The 18,775-nt window shown below is 38.4% G+C and overlaps 1 protein-coding gene across 2 annotated transcripts in view; it reads right to left on the bottom strand.

Moving 5' to 3' along the window:
* NOX4 (NADPH oxidase 4) overlaps positions 1-18,775 on the bottom strand; it is a 100,000-nt gene that overhangs the window by 75,874 nt on the left and 5,351 nt on the right. For both annotated transcript variants that reach the window (XM_058018413.1, XM_058018414.1), the window contains exons 3-8: positions 14,051-14,161; positions 13,073-13,157; positions 12,320-12,417; positions 10,432-10,459; positions 8,143-8,215; positions 3,557-3,637 (exon numbers count right to left, since the gene is read on the bottom strand). In XM_058018413.1, coding sequence (XP_057874396.1) covers positions 3,557-3,637; positions 8,143-8,215; positions 10,432-10,459; positions 12,320-12,417; positions 13,073-13,157; positions 14,051-14,161 — 476 coding nt within the window. The remainder of the gene's footprint in view (positions 1-3,556; positions 3,638-8,142; positions 8,216-10,431; positions 10,460-12,319; positions 12,418-13,072; positions 13,158-14,050; positions 14,162-18,775) is intronic.

The following is an 18,775-nucleotide window of genomic DNA, read 5'->3' as shown; positions in this document are numbered from 1 at the left end:
ACGCATTTCCAATTCAATCACACACAGGCTGTTTTCACTCATCCTCCCTACAGTCAGCAAGCCCTGTTTTTAAGGCAGTCTTGTAGCAGAAGTAGCCTAAGTTGCCAAATCATAAACTGCAGGAATGTTCCCACTACTTGGTGTTTATCACGTTTACATACAAATAGAAGGAAAAAAGAAAGTCCTGCATGGTAGCCAAGGAACCTTCCTTGGAAATTATTTTATGAGGTCCATCCTTATTTTAGTTTTTCTCAAGCAAAGTTAAATTTACAGTAAAATGAAGTGAGAACTTTGAAGCTGCAGTTAAAAACCTTGAAGAAAGAACTGGGAACCTCAGACACTCTGCCAGTACATGAACAAGAATTGGGAACCTCAGACACTCTGCCAGTACATGAACAAATCACTGAAAACAGGGAAGAACAGATAATACTAATAAAATTCCTCAGAAGTACTACTTGTGTCCAAATCTAGATTTGGTTACAGTAAAACCACAAGGAAGAATATATTGAAAAAAATAAAAGCTAAATGACACCTGTAGAGGATGGTGCTGGGTGGGAAATGAGGCATACTGAGACAATGCTCTCTGAGTGCTAAGCCTTGTTATGAAGGCTCAGCTCAAGCATACAATCAAACATAAGGACAGGTGCTCCCCCCTCCTCTCCTCAGTATACACACAGCAGCAGCAGAGTTTAACTCAGAAGAAAGAGAACCAGGACATCTGCAATATTCCCAACCTAAATGGGCTCTGACAGGCTACTGGCAATCTTCCCTGCAAAAATGCAGTCCTGACAGCTAGTAACAAGCTTCCTACATGGTCTAGTGAATCATGTCAGCTTGGAAGTTAAGCCTGCTCACTCTTAAATTCTATCTGACCCTGGGAGAATCATTTGGGAAGTGTCCTTGCACCTACACCCATGCTTCTGCTTGCATTTATTGCTCAATCATGCCTATCACTTGCATCTGGTATCACTGCTGGTCACCGCATATTGGCAAAGTGACAGATACCCCCAGCACTATGCTAGTTCCCTGCTCCATAAATATTATGGTGCTTCATGGATTTAGCTAGAAGTCAAAGCCCGTGCAGTATTTTTCCAGTGAACCTTGTGTGCATGCCTGCCAGCAACTCCCACAGCTTCTCTCTTGTCAGCACACCCCCAAAGAGGATTACCTTGAGAGTAGCTGCAAATATGAGTATCCCCTCCAGTGATCTCTAGTTTATTTAACCTATTATAAACATGCTAACTGAGAGACAGACAGGGATCACAAAGCTGCCTGTTAACAGCAGCTCAATAACTCCCAATTCTGAAGTTGCCAAGGAAAAGTAAGTCTTACATACCCAAGATCAGTGCCCAGAAAGGTTGAGCTCTGCACTGAACAAACATATGACAGATGAATCACATCACTTTATATATTGCTGAGAAGTGGTTGGCTGCCTGAAAGATACTGTAAGAACATACCTGCAACAGTTTGAAACAAAGCAAGAACCCAGCAATACTTTACTCCTAAGAGGTAAAACCTCAACCAACCTGCCTATGCAGTTCAGCCATGGGAAATGCCTTGCACTGTACAGTAATGGCTATGCATTTGCAAATCTCAAAGACATCCCACACAGGAGTAATCTGGGAATCTAAGCATGGATATCTAAGCTTCCTTTATTCTCAAAAGAGATTACAGAATTGTTTAGGTTGGAAAAGACCTGTAAGATCATGAAGTCCAACCATTAACCCACTACCATGTTCACCACTAAACTACGTCCCTAAGCACCACATCTACACATCTCTTCAATACTCCCAGGGATGGTGACCTCATTGCTTCCCTGGACAGCTTGTTCCAGTGCCTGGCAACCCTTTGGTGAAGAAATTTTTCCTAATGTAAAATCTAAATCACCCCTCATACAACTTTTGGCCACATCCTATTGATCTTGTTAATATCACTAATGGAGCCAGGAATCAGTCCAGCTCACCTGAATGTAGATCTCTGAAACAGCAAATTACATGAAGCATCCTTCAGGCTCCATTGGCTGTATTTATCAGAACTCATTAGACCATAATGGGAAAGACACTGAGAAAACATGTGGAGACCTACATTTAGGCGTTTTAAAGTTGAACTGACTCCCACTCTCCATGACTCATTCCTCTCCCACTTCTGACACTCAGTTCTTTCAGATTTGCACTGAATACCTTTGTAATTTAATACTAAGGAGTTTGTGTGCCAGAAATATGCCTGTTCAATACTTGCTGTACTACTGCAGCCTTGGTTTGCAAACTTGGTAAATGGAACATGGTTAGGAAAACAATGGGCAAAGGATAACACCGTGAAGGAGATTAATTAAACTGGACATGAAAAATACCCCTAAGGCAATCACTGGAACAGACTCCCTAGGCAGCCTACAGGATCTCAGTCACCAGATGTTTTAAAGAATTTGACAAACATCTGTCAAGAATAATTTCAAAAAAATTCATCTTGGCCTCGGATGGGGAGAACAGGTTAGATCCATTTTCCCTAGCCATAAACAAGCTCTATGCCATTGAACAAAAAAAAACCAAACCAACAAAAAAGCAACAAAACCAAAAAACTCAAACAAGTCCCCAAAACAAACAATAACTTAAAAAAACCAACAAACTCAGAGAACTGGAATTGTGTCTAGAAGTTTCAATTGCTTTGAACTCATGATTTCTTTAACAGCACATTTTATTCAACAACTTATTCCTACAACGATCATGCTAGGCCAATTGCCTCTCCAAGTTTACTTTAAGCAGAAGGGCGTACTGTCACACACTCAAGCACCCTGTGTTTCAGTAGACATTTGATGACATGAAGAAATAAACCTCATTCATTTGATGACATTCAAAGAAATAAACCTTCCCTTTTCTACACTCTGCATCTACATCTACAAATAAAACTTCAGAGATGTTAATGGAACAGATTTTCACAGAATGATAGAATAGCTTGAGTTGGAAGGAACTTTTAAAGGTCACTTAGTCCAACCCCCAACCCACGCAGACATATGTCGTAACTTCTGGAAGATGCTTTACCTTGCAACAGAGCTCAGTTTGTTAGTGCCTGATACAGACCTCACCATCAGCTTCATGGCACATAAACACTGGTCTGATGTTTGTGAAAAGAAGAAAAACTAGGAAATTTTGTAAGCAAAGAGAAAGAGGTAATTAGGGAGACGCCATTCCTTCCCTCTCCTTTGGAGTCAAAAAGGAAGGCAGAAAGGAAAATGCAAGGGATGAGCAACTTTCCTTCATATTCTTGTCTCAGCAAACAGGTAAGAGAGGGCAGAAAAAAACCTATGTTTTCTTGATTTCTCACTAGACACTGAATGGAAAAGGAATAATCTTGAAGGTGAAAAACTTTGTTCAAGTTGGCTATAGCACACACAAATCTCCAAGCTAGAGCCTGGTCTTTATTTAAACACATACCAGAGGACAATGTCTTGTCCCAGAGTTGGCCCACTGTGCTCAAGCAAGCTTAGGAAAGGCAGTAATCAATGAAACTGCTCTTTCTGGTTGTGCTTCAGGAAAAGGAAGGGTATTTTCCATTTACTTACCCAGAAACATGCAGCATCAGCAGCATATAGAAGACAAAGAAAAGGTTGTGTGTATACCAGAAGATGTCATAGTTTGAAACCCTGAAAAGAATAAACCATGGTTCAATGCTGTTTCAACTCAGATGGAATCACTGCTAATTAAAAGCAGACCTGTGCACACAGGACATCATTATACACTGCACAGTTATGCAAAATAGTCAAAGCCCAGAATGTTTTCCCACAGGCACACTGTACTTGCACACAATTAAGTGTTGAGAAGAACAAGTGACGGGCACAGAAGTAACAAGCTGAGAAGGAGAGGTAAGGGTGTAGAAATACAGAGCCAGATGGAGAACTCTTCTGAAACTGGGAGACTTGACTGCTTTCACAGGTCCTAGTTAGTCCCCACGAGATCTTTATAGCTGCAGTCTCAAAACTCAACCTCCTTACTGTGAGTGTCACCTTACATTCTCCCAGCACAATACAGTTTAACGTGTCACTGAGGCTGCAGCACACAAACAGGTAGCATGGACAGCAGCAGAAGGGCCAGTGGGAAGGGTAAAAACCTTGTGAGGGTATGGAGTGGTAGGAAGAAGGTACAGGAAGAATAGGACCTAGAGCAAGGAAACAACAAGAGCACAGTAAAAGAATTTTCAGGGCAGGAAGCCACATACATTACTGCTCCAGGACTGATGGTCTTGGGAGGAACAAGAAGAACATTGTGAGATCAGGAGAGGTGAAGGTGACTTCCTTTTATCAGTAATTTGTTAGACAATATAAAAAGAACCCAGACCAAAGCAAATACCCATCCAGAACTGTTTTCTGTTAAGCTTGTTCAGGTGGTTTTTTGAGTAAAATAGTTACCAATAAACAACAATCAAATGGCTAAGAAAATACACTACTTCACAGCACACAAACACACCTCTCATACTACACAGCATGGTAGGAGAGTTCCTTCTAAAACCAAAGAACCTACCCCCATTCATAAACTGAAACAATTATTAAATAAAATATATTTTTTGCTCTGAGAACATGGTTTAAGAAGCTATTCCTCTGACACAGCTAACTTATTTTTTTTCCAGAGCTTTTTCCCTCCTATGGTCTTCTACTCAACCAGCTAACTGCTCTTCCTTCAATACAACTGAAACATATACTGCATTTGGTTCTGTTGTAACAGGACTTATTTGTTTTCTTTCTCAAGAGAGGAAAAATAACCTTGACAGTCCAAGAGCTACCAAAATAAAATCCAAGCCAGCAAAATAACAAGGAAGGAAGCAAAGGAGGAAAAAAAGGAGGCAAAGGAAGGAATACAGCAACAGCAAGGGGCTCTGAAATCCCCCCTCCACCCTGCCATTCTTCCCCTAGTCAGCTCAATGTTAACACTTTTTTCCTCCTTGAAGCTGCTCAAGCCTTTTCTAACTCCCCACACCCTGGGAGGCATTTTCATGCAGTCACTCATCAATATCTATGAGGAGTTGTGGGAGTAATCATCAGTAAGAGGAAAAAAAGAAGAATGGTGTGCAGAGTGGAAGCACAATTGGAAAGCACAAAGAGGGTAAAACAGACTTTCTATCTCAAAACAGGTCACAGAATCCTAGAACGGGACCTTAAAGATGGTCTAGGTTACACCCCCATACCATAAGAAGGGACAAGGACAGGTCTTGGAGCTTTGGTTTCATTTGGTTCCGTGCTATAATACCAAAAGCTGCACACTGAATGTTTTATTGGCTCTTTAGAATCTTTTTCAGAATGTATCAATTTTTCAAAATTTCAGTGATGAAAAGTCAATCCCTGGACTGCTTCTGACATGCTGCTTTCAACAGCTAATTATTGCTATTGATAAAAAGTACTGTACACTACTTTCCTGAATATGTCTAAATGTCAGCTTCCAGCTCGCTGAGCATTTTATTTTTCTTTCAGCACTCCTACAGACATCTCTAGTATAAAATCATGCTTCCTCACATGTATCAAGTTGCCCTAAATGTGAGCAGGCCCTCTGAACTTCACCTCCTTATCTCTTACAAGTATGTAAATCCTTTGAACCTCTTACCATGAAGCGTATTTTCCAACACAGTAATAACTATGTATTTCTTACTTGTATCCTTAAACTACAGATACATACATTAGTATTCTAATATAGTCAATAATCTTCCTATATATACACATGAATTTTCACAGCTCTTTAGAATATTTACTTTTTTTACCTTCCTAGGGCTTAAAATAGACATTATTCACAGAATGGATGCATTTCTTAGGAATGCAAAGTCCTGAAAATTTGAGGTAAATTGAATATTTAATTTTGGTTAACCTACTTTAGAATTTTGCAGATGAAGAGCAGAAAGAGTTAGTTTACTGAGAAATGTACTAGGAATTTACCATGCTTTAAAGGGACACACTAAAAGCAGCACGGTTCTAGAAAAATATTTTTAATCCTGTTAGAGACAGTTTTGAAAAGAAAGATATATGCAGTAGTTTTGAAGATGAAATTGAAGACTAGAATATTTGGTTACAAAAACAGATGGCACTGCAGCACCTTATTTTTTAATGTTATTTTAAATACCTAACTTCCAAATAGTAAATATCATTAATTTTAAAGTTGTCAGGAATGTCAACATTTATTGAGAGGATTTATTATGTTTTCTGATAACTTCATAACCCTACTGAAAACAACTACTGAACAAAAAATGTTGGTCTAATTCTCAGGTAAAACGTTGCAAAAAAATTAGAAAATTTTTCAACTAATAATCACTTTATCCTCTTAAAATATTAGCAGCTAATTCAGTCCTTCTAATACTTATTTTCACAGTTTACTGAAAAGGCAGGAAAATAGAGGCATAGTCATACACAGAACAATTTCAGGAAGAACATACAAAGGAAGAAATCACTAAGCAGGCTAGTGTGCAAGAGCAGATTAGGGCTGAAATCCAAGACTATAACAGCCTCTGAAATACTTTTTAAAAAGCTCAGTTTCTGATAGACAGTGAACATTTACAATTAGCTTTCCTAAAACTGTACTTGTATGCTCAGCCATCATAAGGCACATGAGAATCCACAGGAAAAGAGATTGAAAAGAGACGTAGAAATGCATGCAGCAACTTGTTTCCTTAGGAGAAAACACCATAATAAAGACAAGCTCAAGCTCTATGCCTGAGGGAGAAGCCAGGATAAAATTTCCAAGTAAGAATTATTGCTAGGGCAACAGGAGATACAGATTATCTCTTTTGGGGCTTTGATTCTGCTAGCTAGTTGGCAGAAAGCTGGGAAAATATTTGCACTTACAGTAACTGTGGAAGGAACTAAAAAGCATGTAACTTCAAAAGATGCTGCATGACCCCCAAAATTATTTCCAAAAATATTTACAACTACATTTATTTTTCTAAGTTTCCCAATCACTAATACATGATGTTTTTCAAATTTAATTTGGGCTTGCAGAAGACAGCCAGGACTTTGATTCTGGCTCAATGTTGCAGAATAAAGTAATAATTTTATTTTTCCATGTTCAAAAAACTGTCTTTCTTTTGCAGGAGAGCCATCTGTGTGGACCATGTAATGTGCAGCAGTCTAATCCTGCACTTCAGTAGCCTGCAGTGCCTCACAAAAGTCTCAGCCCTGGAAGAAGCCTTGTCTACTGAAAATGCACAAGTATTTGCTGAACTACTTCCTCAAATCACAGGATAACAGTGCCAGGTAACACAGCTACTCGGGAAAGACAGATTAGTTCAACAAAGTTCATAACCACATATCTAACATCAGTGGAGCACCATTAACGTTTGAAGATACATAATTAATACATCCTTCCATGTTTGCTGAACTGAGGTGATGCACTTACATAGGGAATTCAACCTCTGTAAAAATGAAGGGGTTATTTTTACATGTTCAATTGCAGAATCCAAGTCTCAAATTGACTACAACATTGGGCTAGGCCCCCCAGGTATCAGTCACTCACAGGTACTATCATATGTGCTCATTTACATTGGTACAGAATGCCAACCCACCAGAGGACCAGATCACTAGAAAACCCAGCAGCTGCTCCGAGCCAATACTGCATTGCTGCTTGGTATATTAGAATTCACATTAAAAAGAATGTACCTGACAACCAGAAGCAGAGCTCTTAAAAGCAATGCTCAACTTCAGTAGCATAGTTTTATGTCAGTTTATTTCATTGCTGATAGTTTGGGATTTTAGGGTTTTATTTTGGTTTGGCTTTTTTTGGGTTTTTTTTGTTACAATTTTTGTTACAATTAATTGGTGAAAATAATGAGGATAAGAATAACATCTTATTTCTCTTCCACTGGACTTAATTTATGCACTGCACAGAACTTCCCATTTGCTGAGTTCACTGCCTCCCCTACAACCAGGAATAAAAGAACTATTTAAATTTTTAAAGGTCCACATTTTTAACTCTGCACACTCATTAAATAGTACTTTTTCAGAAGGCAATTCAATCAGGTCTTGTAATTGTTTTCACACAAAATTCATTGTGCTAATTTTACTGCAAGCTAGGGGGAAAATGGACAAGAAAACTGGTATTCTTAACACTCTAGTCAGTAGGAGAATATGATTACAGAAATGGCATTTTTTAGCATAACAATCATATTACATCTTACCTGATGGCATATGTGGACGCTGTACACATTAGGAATAATACTAACACCATAATGACTCCAGTCAGACCTGGAACTAAAAGGGACATAACTTATATTTGAACTGTGAAGAGGTATACTTGTCTACTATGACCTTTTAAGAAAGTGGAATTAGACATACAAATCATGATTCATTTAAACTCTTGAATAAACTTATCTCTTGAGCACAACTCGTGTCAAACCAGACCGGAAAGAAGAGTTCTTGTCTAATTTCCCACCTTCCCAAAGAAAAATACCCCTTTTCCTTGCCTTTCACCATGCATCAAAATTTCCTATTTGTCTTTGCTCCTGTCATCTTTTGCTTGTGACATCTGTGTCTAAGCAGGTAACTAAGAACAAACACTGTTTACGTGCAAGACTGACTGTACAAGCTTCTGTCTCTTTTTTATTCCAAACACTACACTCTGTTGATCATGACAATTAAAAACCTGTTCAGGGACAGAATTTGAAGCAAATCAATTTCTATGCAAGCTGTCACTACAATTTTTTGCCAGGCCATTTCATTCTGGAATGGGGAAGAGCCTGAAATTACTCTCCATGGCATTGTATCACGCTTGAAATTGTTGCCCATAGAGCAAGGCCTGTGAGAGTGATCAGCAGCCAGCACTTGGGAAAGAAAGGTTAAAAATATTAATGATTTGACTCATCTGCTCAAGTGAAGACTTCTATCAGAACTAGTTTATCCTCAGGTCTTTTTTAAGTCAAAGGAGAGAATCTCAAATCTTACCTTTTTATAAACTTCTCAATACTCATTCATTGAAAAGTCTGATACCCAAAATCTGACACACCACAACTCACTCCTCAGTTTTTACAGACCTACATTCAATGGAAGCTTTGTCATGGACTGCATAAAAAAGACTTGATTCCCCTCCTTCATGGAAAGACTGCAGTTAAAAGCAGCTGCAATAAAAAATATGCATTCTATCCACTGCCTCCTTCCTAATTTCTTTTTTCTCAATCTGATTTGATGTGTAGCATGCAATAAATCTCAACTCTGAACTTATACCTCCAATGCAATTGCAGTACAGCACCTGATTTAGCTTCCTACACTGTCACACAAGCCAGAGGTCACCTTTTATGTCCAGTTTTTCAATTATCTTCTCCATCAGACTGAAATCACTCAGTCTTGCCCCAGTTTATCAGTTCATTTTTAGTGTTTCATTTCTGCCCTGTCCCTGACTCTCCTTTCCTCTACTAAGTATAATCTTTAATACTTGTTCCTCCCACAGTCTGCCTCACACCCTTATACAAGGAGGTTCTTTCCTGGGCTAATCTGAAAAGCCATCATCACTCTATAAATCCTTCTGATTCCTTATTCCTTCTGTTTGCGGTTCTGAACTGTCTGGGAAGAAACCAAGGTTTTTTTGCTTATTTGCACAGCTCCCAGTGCAGCAAATTCTTGAGCACTCCTCCAGCACAAATAGTACATGTTAATTACCAGTCATTAGGACAGGGTGCGAACAGAGTAATTTTAAATTTAGGATAACTCTGATCTCAGTTTCTGTCAGTTCATATTCTCCCTTCCTCTTCTCTCAACTGATCTAAACCTTTCCTAGGATTTTTGGGAAACACTGGCACACCAGCTACTAATTCCAGCACACCTATTGGGATTGACAAACCTAGAAAAACTGCTGTCTGTTCATAGATTTGATTTGGCTGTGCCCTAAATGCTACCAAGTCAGGATTTTGTGTTTGATGCAAATAAGGGAGGAAGTGCAATGGCATCAGGAAGGAACTTTATCTGCTTATGAAGCGCTACAGCTCAGCCTGCCCCTCCACACCCAAACATTGCTCACTTCTAAATTCCTGCACCAAAAATGTCTTCATCTATTTATTCTGTATGAGTGCTGAAGCCTGATTCCCATGTAACAGTTTAGATTGCTCAGAAACCCAACCAGGCCTTAAATAAACCAGCTGAAGCATAAAAGACTGGTTTTCTATTATGTTTCTTTATCTAGAAATTGGATCATTCAGGAATTTGGTTTCAATATTAGGGAGAATCTCTGTTTGAAACTAATGGATTTCTGCTGACTCATCTGTACAACAACAGATTTGAAAATGCTGCTCATCCTACTACTGGGCTTATGTAACTCCTGCCTCCTGACTAGTGGAGAAGCAAATCCAGGTTATACTACACAAATCACACAACCCCATACAGCTGAGATACAACAAATGGAGTATGCCAATACAGTATCAAAAGAAGTTTTGTCTGCAGAGCAACAAAGTTTTCTCACTCAGTTTTGCAGGACTTACTAGTTGTAAAAAGTAGTTTCCTCGGGTCCTGAAAGACAGACAAGTAAAACCAAATAATATCAACATATGGTATTTTATATCTATAATACAAATAATTTTACAATAATAAGTAGCCCATGAAGCTCACACATTTTAAGACATATGCAGTCCCTAAATCTGGAAGCAGGAATGGATTTGGTAACAGTTTAAATTGACTGCAATTCAACAAAAACTAAACCTTTAGTCTTTGCATTCCCCCAGCAAAGATAATTCAGATCTATAATCTGGATTCAGATAATTTTACAGACAATTGTTTTTAGAACTTTGGGAGAACAGAGTGAAGCAGAAGAGGCAATTGTTTTGAATTTAAATGTAAGACAAGAGGCATGCATTTTATTGCCAGCTACATCACCAAGACATTTGCAGTGGACCCTAGTGAAGCAAGACTGAACACAAAGGATCTGACAGATGTTCCTGTGTCCTTCACCACATGTGAAAGGAAGAGGGAATATTTCAACATCAGGGAAACTGCCTCACTTCCCCTGATAAAAGCAGTGAAGACAAAACCTCTACTTCAAGAGGTTTTGTCTTCGCTGCTTGGAAGACTTTTATTTAAACTTGCAGATAGATGTAGTGAGGGGAGATGAGAAGTTTTCATACAGCACAGGAAAAATGAAGTGACCCTTTTTCTGACCTGGTCTGCATCCAGATGTGTATACCAAGGTAGAGAGGACAAGAGCAGCATCTAGACTGTCCACCACGGTTTAAAAAGGGATATAAGTGGGGTTCAAATACAAAGGTGCAAGAGATACTAAAGTACCTAGAATTCAGGAGTTTTGATCCTAGAGTTCCTAAAAAACTTGCTGTCATCTCCATTTCCTATTGCAAAATTCCTAGGGCTGCTTAGTAGAGGCTTAGAACCCTGGCATCTTCTTGCCTGAGGTAAGCTCCTGCTGATGTTTCTGATGAAGGGAAGGCTATCAGACCACTCCTAACACAAGCAGACACACAGTCAACCCAGAAGCTCAGCACAATAGTTGGTGTTGGCATGTCTATCTGCCATTGAATAGCCGGGTGATTAGATCATTCACCCAGGGAATGGAAGACCTTGGTTGCTGGTCCTTAGGAGCCTGGACTGAGTCAAGCTCTGTTTTTCCAGGAAATGATGCAGCTGGGATAGGGTCATTCTAAGTATTTCCTAATGAAACTGGATAAAAAGAAATGCAGACCAGGGACTAGAATGAACACAAACAAGAGAGAACTTGACTGTAGCCCAAGAAGAAAGGGTGCTGGACTCTGGTCTTGCTTCTAAAATCAGCAAATATCTCTCCATTGCCAAATACACAAGTATATACAATACACCTGACCAAGGGACTACAAATCTGATATTCCTGCAAGACATCTGCACCTCAGTCAGACAAGGCACACAAAATCAAGTATTTCGCAAGCAGAAATCAGTTCATGTAGATAACTAACTCCATGCTTAGCATATATACTCATACATGCATTCACTGCAGCTGAAAAATGCAAAATCAATTTTGAATCTCACTGTATTCTAAACAATGGAAATATAGAACAAATTAGCCCAAAAAGCAGCAGAAATGTCTTAACCAGGCCCACCCAAGGAACAGAGAGAAGCAAAAGAGCAGCAAGAGAACAAGGTGCAAGGTGAAAAGTTTAGATGATTGCATTCTCCATCTAATAATCAAACAGGACAGAACCTTGCTGGCTTTAATACATGCTTTGTCCAGACAAAGAAATAAAATCCACAGGAATCTACACAAGGGTTGAGTTTTCAGTGCATGAAACAGGAGCACTGTACAGATCACACAATGGCATTATATATGCAAATATTCATATATTTAAATGATATTCTTAAAACCAAAATATGAAAGGAGAGCTGGCTCACCTCACCACGATAGTTTGCCGCATTTAGGGTCACAAATTCTTCATTGTAATTCTCAGAGAAGTTAAGAGCATTCACCAGATGAGCAGCAACATGTAAGACTAAAAAAACAAAAAAACTGAGTAAATCTGTAAACAAGTGCTGGATGTTCCCTGTGGCCACCCAGATGCCAAGACATAATCACATCACCTGCATGAGATATACCAGGGACTCAGAAATTCTTAATTAATCTTCAAGAGTAAATCAGCTTATAAATATTAATGACAGAAGGCAGTACGTATTTTAGGATTTTTTTTTTAATACTACAGTGATGATTTTGTACTGCAATGCTTCAGCTGAGAGACAACATTCAAAGGTGTCCAGCCAAGAATATTTCCTCTTCACCAAAGAGAAAACAGGGTAGCTGCCTCTACTGCTCCCTCCTCTGCAGGTAAGTCTGTAGTACCCTGATTTTTTCACTCAAATTCCATAGGTACAATGAGGGTTCACTTGCAAGGGCAGATTTTGACCTGGTCTCACATACCTACCTTCTAAGAAACCGGCAGTTTAAGGAAAGGCTTGACATTAGAATGTACGCCTATGTGTTTAAAGCAAAGAATGAACCAAAACCCACACACATTCGAGACAGCATTTACAATTTAAGACGAGCAAGCACAGAGCAAGACTACCCCCAAATGTACTGCAGCAGAAAAACCACAAAGTGCTGCACCAACATGCTTCCAAAAGATGCTGATCCTCAGCACAGTGAGATCTCACCTGAAAAGATGCATATCGTAACACCACATGTCACATGGAAAGTTTTGCTTTTATCTAGCAGCCTTCTGGTTTTCTTGCTGGCAACCTAGAAAGAGAAGAATTCAAGTACTCTCTTCCAAAAGAAAGAAAAGAAAAAAATACTAACAGCAACTGTGGTGACATAATAGCAACTTCATTAGTTTTAACACCTTTGCAAGCTTAGTACCTAAATTTAAAAACTACTGGATTATGGCAAAGAGACAGTTTTGAGGACTTAATGAAGAAATCATACAGATATCAAGAGTACATAATGTACCTCCTGGCCTTAATATTTAGGAATTCTAGCATTACTTGTGAAAGCATCACTGACTCTTTTATAAGCAAGATCAAAAGGAATGGTCTATTTGCATACATATGTGCATCTACAGGCATCAAATCTTATAGATATTGTCACATGATTAACAGAAGTCACAGGTTTAATTTGCAACCATCTAGCAAACACAAATGTTCCTCAAAAGCATTATTTGTACTTCTGTAAAAGCAACTGGTGAATCACAAAGAAGTTAAACATTGTCTCTCCCATGATAACAAATGTTTCAGGTTGGGTATTTTTATAGAACATTCTATCACCTCCAGTAGGACACTTGTGGTCATGCAGAGACAAAGTTGGGTTTACTCCATTGAATTCTATCAGGAAGCACTTGAGAGGACACATATATCTCTAATATAAGAGTTTGGAAAGACAGAGGAGAATTTATCTGGCTACAGCTCCACAGTAACTCCCCATCCTTCAAAAATGCACTGAAGAAACCACCCTCTAGACAGGTCAAATCAAACCAGACAAAGCCTGTCTTCAAAGGAGTCATGATGTCTGGTCCTTGCACCAAGCAAGCACATAGCGTAGAACAAACAGGAATGTAATAGATTCTTTTTCTCTTGTTTTTATACCAGAGACCAGGGCCCTCTTCTCAAGCACTGCATTCCAAGGACAGCACTCACCTTCTGGGATCCCCGCAGGAAGGCCAAGAGAACGCGGCACATGGGGAGCAGGACCAGGCAGCAGTTGAGATTGAGGACAGACGCCGAAGCTCTGCTAATACACAATCCTAGCTGAACAAACATTGTAAGAGTTAGATGATGGGCAGAAAGGAATGGTATGTGCATCAGTCTTGTCTCTCTTTTACTCTGCTGTGAAACCAAATGGTTCCCATGCTCCCTGACTCATCAAAATAGTGAGGTTTCATGATGTGCTGGAGAAACCACGGCACACACAGCATGCTATCCTGTCCTCACAGGGAAGGAAACAGCTCTCATCTTTGCATCAAGAAGTTATTAAAAATTAACTTTGTCAACAATAAATTACAATTTTCTACTGGAAGATCCAATATTCTCATCAATGCTCAAAGTCACATGGAACAAAACATTTGAGACAACAGTAAGTGTCCACGGAGAAATGACCTGAAAGCTTCAACAGACATAACTAAACAAAAAGAGTGATAAATACCATGATGACACTAGACAGTCACTTGAGTGCAATGATTTTTCTGTTAAGCCACAAAAAGATGTAAAAAAATATTGATTCAGTCAAACTGAAATGGTCATAATGCTTCAAGGACTGCTGTAGAATTGCCACAAAACTCCTCATGCATTCACATTATGCAATGCCATATTTGCACATTAAGAAAGTAGGTTTTCTTCAGTTTAACTGCTCAATAGCTGGGAACTGTAATGAAATCTAATTGCACTAATGCTTTCACTGATATATTTGGAACTTACATAATTAGAACAAAAACACTTGTCAAATAAATGAACAAAGCACACATTCATGTCATAAACCTGTATTTTTAATCTTATTATATTATCTCATTCATTTATGATTTTAAAAAGCTAGCAAAATGCCATTGTTCTCCTAGTTACTAGGTTAAATTACCATTTTACTAGCTTATATAAAAGATGCTTTTAGACTGTCAACAGATTTCTGGAAGGATATTTCTTATACTGTTCTCAAAACCCCAAGTATTTCAACTCCTGAATAAATTAGTAAAAAATATTATAATATTAAAGATAACTCAAATGCTGCAGGAGCATGTGAATGAGGTGAACAGGTTAAAATTATCTAACAAAAATTACTTAAGGTTTACTACCTTTTTCAAAATTAAACTACGTAAAAAAATAAGCATGTTTTACTTTCTCCGACAAAAAAAGAATAATCTGTGTAACATCTATTATATTCTTATCTTTGTTATCAAGAAGAAACAAAATTTACAGACTTATGTTTGTGTCACAGAAATGGATGAATATATAAGCTAGCAAAAAAAACCAGAATAACTGCATTTCAGAATATCTTGCAAGATCTGAAGCACAACAGCATGAAAGGGTTTCTAAACACCAGTACCATAAAGCATTACAACTTCCTGCTCTCCCAGTTAGCAACATCCATGTACCTCACCTGCTCTGCAGCACACCTGGGCACAGCACCAGGAAGCAAACAGAAGGTAAAGATGTTCAATCTACCTGAAGAACAAAGCTCTGCACCTAAATCCTTTTTCTCTTCCAGCTACTTTACATTATTAGACCTGAGTGCTAGGGACCTCCTCACCAGACCCTACCAGCTCCCAGAGAACAGAGCAGTCACAAGGGGACCCTCTCTCAAAAGCTGCCCATGAGAAGTAGGAGCAATTACCCCACAAAATGTGCTCTACCTTGTTCTCTACCACGTAAATGTGGGATTTCCAGAAAAAAAAATCCCAGGAACAGATCATCTCCAACCTACTGAATGATAAGAAATAAGACTAAAATGAACCATGTCACTTAGTTCTTTCCCACTCTCCAGATGTCCTCCACTATTTCTTCCAATGTACTGTTAGTCCTCTTTTTACTTACGTAAAACCTTCAATTTTATCTGTTGCTTCACTCTCTGATCACTTGCACAATGAGATTTTTTTTCCTGCTACTCCTTCCTCATAAGCCATGTTCTTCAGACCTTAGGCCATCCTCTCCTCCCCACTCTAGACTCTCCCAGCTGGAAATAACCCTTGAACAGACTGGACTTAATGAAAAGAAAAATGTCTCCATAACGCACTGTTTGCATATACAACACTGTCTCTATTTTATTTAAATCCTCTAAAGTGAAGCTAAAAATGAGCTATACACCTCATTGAAGCAATAACTTCAGAAACATGGTCATTAAAACATATAGGAATTTTTATTGGGGCTTACTGATGTGCTACAGTAGTGCAGTGATTAAATGGGCATGACTTGAAAAACTCAAGAATTATGTTAGAAATAATGTAATGCAAACTTCAGAAGCAAACTGAATCATTTTTGTAGCTGTTGATTAATACACAAAATCTGAAAAAGTTGCAATACCATTAATGAGCAGTTTGAAAATTTTAATAACTTCTGTTGTATGGCCTACATGATACATCACTACTTTCCCAAGAATTTATGTTGTCTTTGAGTTTAAATATAAACCAGGCATGACATCAATTATCCAAGACTTTCTTTACCAAGCACAACAATTTTTCTAACAAAGCTTTAACAAAATAATAGTTTGGTCTAGAAGAGAATCAATCCTACACTGAATAGTGTTAAATAAATGAAATAACTCCTGTCAGAGTTCAAGAAGCATTTGGACAACACTCTCAGGCACATGGTGTGATTCTTGGGATGTCCTGCTCAGGGCCAGGAGTTGGACTAATGGGTCCCTTCCAGCTCAGCATAGTCTGGGATTATAAGTAAAATGCCAAACAATTTAACAAGTATCAATCACAAATGATGTGCAGAAAAGGCTATCCTACTAACCCTCCTTTGTTTTTCTCCAGTATTTAATAAAGAGCAAATATTCATTCATAATGCATTCACTATGGAAGAATGTCCTTACATTCATTATAATTCAATGCTATCAACACCTGTACATACAAGAAAAAGAAAAAGAAAATAAAATAAGAAAAGAGAGACCAGCAAGCAACTACTTACAGCATTTTCAAAGAAGTATGATTCAAATATTAAAATATTGTTACCAATGGTTCATGTAAGGTTTTATTCTGAAGAAAAAAAGTTCAGCAATATTTCCTGCAACAAGCCCATGACTGATTTGCAAACAATGGGAAATACATTCAGAAATTCTTAAAATCAAAATTCAGGCAAGAAGAAAAAGAGTTTAAGTTCGCTCTTGATATCTAGCCAAAAACTAAAAATATTACCATGAAACTAATTCTTTCCAAATGGTTTCCAAGAGATCTCTTTCTTAACTTCCTTTGCATTGCCTGGGAGGCATAGTAACAAATTAACACAGTACATTGTTGGATTTTTAAACAATAGTAGAATAAAGGATGATTTTTGCTCCAAGGCAACTCACTGGGTCTAGAAGGGAATATATACCCTTATTAAGTAGTTAAGAAATGAGAAAAATATAATCCTATTTTCTTCCTGAAGTTTTAACTGTCTAAAAAAAATGTTATTGCATGTTACTAGCACGTGAAATTTCTGCAGGACCAAAAAGAAAAAAAAAACAAACACACACACAAAATCTCTGGTATACTGATATCTGATTTCATGGAGGGGCAAACAATCATAAAGAAACTAAAGGATTACTCCAATTTACAGACTAAATCTGTGGCAAAAATAGTAGGGAACTGGACCATCCACAAACTCAAATCCAAAAAACTGGGTTAGATTTTTCCTCCAGACAAGCATAAAGGAATTGCCACCTTCTCCAAAGCAGCATAAAAGAGCTCCAGAATGTAAATTCTCTAGTTATCCCTGTCTGATGTACAGTCCACAGAAATCCAGATGGACTCCTGGCTGTGCTTATACAACACACAAAGTAGGACAGAAAAGTGAAGAGTCAGTTCTCATTGTATCTTGCTGCCAGCAAGATTGAAAATGAGAAAATTAGCTTCCTCTTCTAGGAAAAGGAGCTTTCTCTGTTAGGCAAATGATTTCAGTATTAGATTGAGGGCTGAAGTACCTTACTGTGTACCCCAGAATCCCCCAAAGTTCATAATTTATACATACAGAGATTTATGTTACCTGCAACTGCCATGAACAGAAATCTGATATTTTATACACAGTTGTAAAATTAAGATTTCAACAATATTGTCCTATCTCACCTTTTAAGACAATCTTTTACCAAAAAAATGTTAGAATAATGCAAACTCTTCCACAGCTGAGAGTGATGTGATTCTGTTTCTCAAGACTTCACCACCTACAAGCAAGCATCCTGAACAGGTCATGGTGCAATAGAGACACCACACTTGATGCTGTCTCTTAGAGCCTTTCTTTGAAATTGTTCAATCTTCTTTGGTTCAGGGCGCCCTGAAAGGTTCTGGCAAGACTCAAAAGCCACATGCTGCTCTGTAGACACAGGTGACAGACCACCTCCCCAGATCAGTACTAGCGCAGATAAAGTTGGTAATTTTCCTAGGTGGAACAAACTGTGCTGCACAACATGACTCCTTTCGACCCAGCTTCCTTTTCTTCACAGAGTACTCCTTCTCTTGAGTAACAGAGCACTGATAACCTAAGATGAAGGACAGAACTGAACTGTATGTACAGCAATTATTCCCCTTAGGCCTGTCAAATCTGGCTGGAGATCTAGCAATAAAAACATGAAGCAGCAGAAAAGAAGGAAAATGTGAGTGTAGGGCAAACCTACTAGAACGTGGGAAAACGTCTATGAAAGTTTGACTTAGTTTTGCTCCTGAAGAACATTTCAAAGAA

The sequence above is a fragment of the Melospiza georgiana genome, chromosome 2 (genome assembly GCF_028018845.1).
Source record: "Melospiza georgiana isolate bMelGeo1 chromosome 2, bMelGeo1.pri, whole genome shotgun sequence".
Lineage (NCBI taxonomy): Eukaryota > Metazoa > Chordata > Aves > Passeriformes > Passerellidae > Melospiza > Melospiza georgiana.
The sequence above is the reverse complement of the archived record's forward strand: the minus strand, read 5'-3'. Positions and strand labels throughout refer to the sequence as shown.